This window comes from Sinocyclocheilus grahami, unplaced genomic scaffold, assembly GCF_001515645.1.
Source record: "Sinocyclocheilus grahami isolate Dianchi unplaced genomic scaffold, SAMN03320097.WGS_v1.1 scaffold70.1, whole genome shotgun sequence".
Classification (NCBI taxonomy): Eukaryota; Metazoa; Chordata; class Actinopteri; order Cypriniformes; family Cyprinidae; genus Sinocyclocheilus; species Sinocyclocheilus grahami.
This window is the reverse complement of record NW_015505249.1, coordinates 339,195-345,451: the sequence shown is the minus strand read 5'-3', so window position 1 is coordinate 345,451 and position 6,257 is coordinate 339,195. Positions and strand designations below refer to the sequence as shown.

General features: G+C 37.5%; 1 protein-coding gene across 2 annotated transcripts; it reads right to left on the bottom strand.

The window, feature by feature from the left end:
* Positions 1-779: 779 nt before the first annotated feature.
* On the bottom strand, positions 780-5,397 carry LOC107585459 (proteinase-activated receptor 2-like). Of its 2 annotated transcripts, none has more exons than XM_016272481.1 (3): positions 5,318-5,397; positions 3,426-3,601; positions 780-3,287 (listed from the first exon to the last, which is right to left on the bottom strand). In XM_016272481.1, the coding sequence occupies exons 2-3, from the start codon at positions 3,499-3,501 to the stop codon at positions 2,182-2,184; spliced, it is 1,182 nt and encodes a 393-aa protein (XP_016127967.1). In that variant the 5' UTR covers positions 3,502-3,601; positions 5,318-5,397; the 3' UTR covers positions 780-2,181. The 2 variants fall into 2 exon arrangements, with proteins under 2 accessions (XP_016127967.1, XP_016127966.1); XM_016272480.1 differs by lacking the exon at positions 5,318-5,397 and adding an exon at positions 3,670-3,865.
* Positions 5,398-6,257: the final 860 nt, after the last annotated feature.

Sequence of the window (6,257 nt, the reverse complement as noted above, 5' to 3'; positions counted from 1 at the left end):
ACCCTGTCAAATGTGGCTTTACGGAGCTCAACGGCTCTGGGGTGCGTTTCCCGTTCAACGACATAACTCGCTGATTAACCACCATAGTACGATGCATCTCTAAGACCCTGCTGTATTGAACATGGCACCTGATAACTAATTTATTATTTTTTGTTTCCTGTCATTTTGCTTTATATGATGTTTAATTCATCGCGGATTTCCTCTTACGTCATACCACTCATATGAACCATGACCAAGGTTCCCTTCACTCTTCAAAAACGGCGCTTTTAGAGGACGCGCAAAAATACATAGATTACAATGCATTTATATTTAAATAGAATGGAATATATAGATTGAACTGCATGTTAGCGTGCTTATTGTGCCCAAGAGCATATTTATTTAAGCCCATATCCCTTGCTAACATGAAACTATGCTTCTAACCACAGGTCGAGAGCTGTAGTTCCCGACGTTGTTTGCGATTGTTCGTTTGAACTATGGTTTCGGGAAACACTGAATCATGTTGGTAACGACGGAAATTGCAACCATAGTTGCAAGATATACACTACTATTAAATTGTTTGGGGTCAGTAAGAAGTTTTAATAAAGAAATTAATATTTTTTTTCAGCAAAAACACATTAAACTGGTCAAAAGTGAGAGTAAAGACATTGATAATAGGCCTATTACAAAATATTTCTTTCAAATGAATTCTGTTCCTTTGAAATTTTTTATTCATCAAAGAATCTTGAAAAATCATGTTTTCCACAAAAATATTAAATACGATATTGTGAGTGATATGCTAAACATTTGGAGAAGACAGAGTCACACTCACTTATTAATAGAGTACAGTATGAATTCACTAGAGCAGCAGTTTCACTGATAAAATCAGACAAGTCAACATAGCAAGATATTTCGATATGAAACATGCTCATACTAGTAATCAAAACAGGATAGACATTTAAAAGTGCCCTATTCATTAAAATAAAAGCAGAATGAATTTTTGTAAATCGTTGTGTAAACAGTTTTGCATTTACATTTAATAATTAACATTTAGCAGATTTTTTATATCCAAAGCAATTTAATCTTACACAAATTCACTCATGTTTCATGAGGCACATTTTGTCCCCACAAAATTACTAAAAATGTTCAACCAAAGGAATGTTAACATTTTGTAGCCGAAAGATAACATCATGAAGTCTTACATCACAAGGTTAAGCTTCATGGTTTGTGTTGATGACACAGCTTTTCATAGTTTCCACAAACAACATATGACTCACTAATAAAAAATGTTTTATACTCCAAATGTGATAAAAAAAAAACGCAATTATAATAGGAAACTAACAATTCAGCGGAAAAACAAATAAAACATTTATTTAGAAGTCACTGTGCATTTAGGGGTAAAGTGGGCTACTTGTGTTAACAGCTGTATTTCCTTGTAAGAGGCACAGCGACATCTGATAAACAAGGTGTGAATGAAGATTCAGACACACACTGAACTGACTGGGAATTCTCTAGAACACCACTTTTGAGATAATGAAGTTACAGTTGAATACAGTTACAGTTGAATTTAGAAAATGAATCTGCATGAATTTAGAAAAAAATTATTCCAACATGCGCATCACAGACAAGAATAGGGACCTAATTATGGCTATATAATACAGTGAGGTACAAAAATAATATGTCATTGTGACTAACAGGCAAAAACCAAAATAATCGCAAATTAGTTTTGATACAAAAGAAAAAAATATTAAAAACAGAACAAATTCTGGCTGAAAGATGAAATTAAAACATACTTACATTTCAAAGCATTGTTTTTTTTTTTACCCATTGCAGGCTGGCAAATTCACATTAAATATTTCACAACGCCCATCTGAACAATATTAAATGTAACAACAGAATGATCTGGCTGGAATGCTTGTCTTCAAGTTTTATGAGACTGCTTTGGCTTCAAGACCCTGAGTTTTAGACTGAATGCTATAGAAACAGAGACTGTTCTGTTCAAACTCTTTGTGGCTCCTTCTTCAGCTTTGGGGTTTACGAAGGTCTCTGAAGCAAAATGTCTTCATAAACGCTTCAATCTGCTCTCAGACAGTTTCAGTATCATCCAATGGAGAACACAGAGCATGAATATGAAGTCAAATCTTATGTACATTCCACAGATAAATACATAAACTCGCGTCCATCATGGTCCATGTCCATCTGCTCTCAGCAGTTGCTGCTTTCTGTGTTGCCTGTGCTGGAAGTATGCGAGTTGGACTTTTTAGAATACTTCATTGAGTGGAACGAGACCTTCCTCCTCTCCACCATTCGACTGCTACGGCACAGTAACGTGTTCTTGACGTGCTCCCTGAACTCATCCGAGACATAATAGTAGATGAAAGGGTCCATGCAGCTGTTGAGACTGGCCAGGCACAGTGTCATGATGTAGAAACCATAGCCGTTATTGGCCCGGCCGTTTCGTAGGAGAGCGTAATGCACGACCAACATCACGTTACTTGGGATGAAGCAGACCGAGAACGTTATGAGCACCGTTAAGATGAGAACCACAGCTCGTTGGCGGCTTTTTCCAGCATTGCCCACGATTGTGGAATTCCCAAGTGAGCGAAGGAGAAGAATATAAGCTGCAATGATGACCAGCAATGGGATGAAGAAGACAAGACCTGCCATCACCATAAAATAATAATAAGGCAGCTGAACATCCAGGAACGCATTGCCCGATTTAAAGTTCTTCATGCTGATAAGATTGACGTCGTGGCAGGTGGTGATGTTGAGGTCCGAGAGTTCAACGGTTTGCTGGTACAGGTACAAAGGTATAGTACTGACCCAAATGAAGATCCAGATAAACACAGATACGATGATAGCAAACGTGTTGTTTTTTCTTTGCTGGGTGAGTGGGTGAGCGCAGACCCAGTACCGCTGAATGCTCATACAAGCGATGAAGAGGATGGAGCAGTACATGTTGCCGTAGAAGAAACCCACCAAAACTTTGCACATCCCTTCACCAAAAGTCCAGTTATTTCCATTTAAATGGTATGCGATCTTGAGAGGCGTCCAGATGACAAACATCAGGTCAGCCAGTGCTAGGTTGCCCATGTAAATGGCAGCAGGGTGAATTTTCTTTGACCTGAACAGCAAGACATATATAGCCATGGCGTTGGTTGGCAACCCCACAGCCAAAACAATGATGTAAATAATTGGCAGGAAGATAGTTGTGAGACTGCTCTGTAGTGTATCTGTAGTAAACTGATCAATGAAGAATTTGCCCGATTCTTCATCCTGCACGACATTTAAACCTCGTCCTTTGCCTCTAGCTGAAACAAAACACATCGATTGAGAATCTGACTGTGAGTTCTAAATAACTGAATTACAAACAACAGTTCATTAGGAAAAACAAATAGCCTAAGCTACAAAATTTGTTCGAAAAATACAGCCGAATTAAAGCGACTCACCTGGCTCCGCCGATGCAAAAATCAGTTCTACACACGCGAAAATAAACAAGATGCTATAACTTGCAGAGACAGCCATAATTCGTGTTTTTCAAACTTCTCGGTACTTCCCAAAGTGAAAGAAGTCTGGCTCTTGGAGCGTCGTATGAGCTCCTCTCACTCAAATGTTTTTGGTCGATCTGTAAAAGAAGGAGAAGGAAAAAGAAGGAGAAGGACACGCCTTACACAGAGCGCGCGGTCTCCTTACCTGCATGACGCACTCCGGTCGGATCCTGCTGATGCGCGAACATCATAAAAATGGTTTCGGTAATTATTTCATTAAGACTATTCAAACTTTATACTTCAATGGCAACTGTTCAATCAAACTGCGTGCTGGCACCTCACCCAGATTTAATCTTAATCGTGGTATCAGACAGGGATGCCCTATTTCTCCCTACCTGTTCTTACTCTGTTTAATAAAATCAGCAAGTAGTTGTGAACAGAGTACTTTAAGAGGAATTACATATGCAGATAACATCATCACCATTAGCCAATTAGCAGATGATACCCCTCTTTTTTTTTTTTTTAAAGATGCAGGGGAAATACCCAAATCTATTAATGTTATCCATATATTCTCTAAAGCCTCAGGTCTTCATTTGAATATTAATAAATGTGAATTAATGTCTCTTAAAGGGATAGTTCACCCAAGAATGAAAATTTGATGTTTATCTGCTTACCCCCAGGGCATCCAAGATGTAGGTGACTTTGTTTCTTCAGTAGAACACATTTGATGATTTTTAACTTTAACCGTTGCAGTCTATCAGTCGTATAATGCATGTCAATGGTAACAAAATCTATGAGAGAAAAAAAACAAACATGTACAGACAAATCCAAATTAAACCCTGCGGCTCGTGACGTCACATTGATGTCCTAAGACACGAAACGATCGGTTTGTGCCAGAAACCGAACAGTATTTATATTATATTTTACCTCTAATACACCACCAAGTCCAACTGTCTTTGGGCGCGCGCATGGCATCCGGTGCGTGAGGTGTGTATACGCGCTTTGGCGTAGTTTATATAGTTATTATATTAAAAAAAGAGTTTCAAGTTCTGACTGAAATCATCCGCGTGAGCTAAGCGTGGGAGGACAGAGAGACCGAGACTGTATATTGATACCATTACCATTACCGTTTTAACAACAATAGCTACTGCCATTTAAAGAGAAGGCCCAGGCTATTTACTTGACATTTTTTAAAGCAAGTCAGGTTCTTGCCAAATGTACTTTTTCTTTTGATTTGTCATCTTTATTTCATCAAAATGACATTACAAAATCACTTCCCTGTTCTCAGACCACACCATACAGTGTTATAGTTAACTAGGCTACTTATACTAAAACTAAAATTATTACAAATCGCTAAAATATAACCTGATATTAAAAAAACATGGAGTAAAATTAAACGTGGAGTTAAATTAGACCTGTTGCCTTGGCAACTAGAATACGTTTAAGAATCCTAAAACTGCTTAAACTAAATAAAAGTAAAGCCTTTTGGAGATATTAAAACTTAAACTAAAAGTAAAAATAATACTAAAATAACTCTCAGAACATGTACACTACATTGTCCTGAGGCTAATTTAAAATAAAAATACACTACCTTTTCGCTAAGGTTGCATAACTGTCTGTATTTTGTCAACACCATCAGATATATATAAAAACATTTATAAGTTTAAATAGCTAAGCCTTTATCTTGAAGGTCCTTTTTATATTTCACCTACTATGATTTCAAGGCACACAGGCTCTGGTGGGATTTAGTTTTGCATAATTTAAAGTAGTTACTTAAAACAAAAATAATTAATTAAGGAGAAGGAAAAAGAAGGAGAAGGACACGCCTTACACAGAGCGCGCGGTCTCCTTACCTGCATGACGCACTCCGGTCGGATCCTGCTGATGCGCGAACATCATAAAAAATTTGGTTTCGGTAATTATTTCATTAAGACTATTCAAACTTTATACTTAAATGGCAACTGTTCAATCAAACTGCGTGCTGGCACCTCACCCAGATTTAATCTTAATCGTGGTATCAGACAGGGATGCCCTATTTCTCCCTACCTGTTCTTACTCTGTTTAATAAAATCAGCAAGTAGTTGTGAACAGAGTACTTTAAGAGGAATTACATATGCAGATAACATCATCACCATTAGCCAATTAGCAGATGATACCACTCTTTTTTTTTTTTTTAAAGATGCAGGGGAAATACCCAAATCTATTAATGTTATCCATATATTCTCTAAAGCCTCAGGTCTTCATTTGAATATTAATAAATGTGAATTAATGTCTCTTAAAGGGATAGTTCACCCAAGAATGAAAATTTGATGTTTATCTGCTTACCCCCAGGGCATCCAAGATGTAGGTGACTTTGTTTCTTCAGTAGAACACATTTGATGATTTTTAACTTTAACCGTTGCAGTCTATCAGTCGTATAATGCATGTCAATGGTAACAAAATCTATGAGAGAAAAAAAACAAACATGTACAGACAAATCCAAATTAAACCCTGCGGCTCGTGACGTCACATTGATGTCCTAAGACACGAAACGATCGGTTTGTGCCAGAAACCGAACAGTATTTATATTATATTTTACCTCTAATACACCACCAAGTCCAACTGTCTTTGGGCGCGCGCATGGCATCCGGTGCGTGAGGTGTGTATACGCGCTTTGGCGTAGTTTATATAGTTATTATATTAAAAAAAGAGTTTCAAGTTCTGACTGAAATCATCCGCGTGAGCTAAGCGTGGGAGGACAGAGAGACCGAGACTGTATATTGATACCATTACCATTACCGTTTTAACAACAAT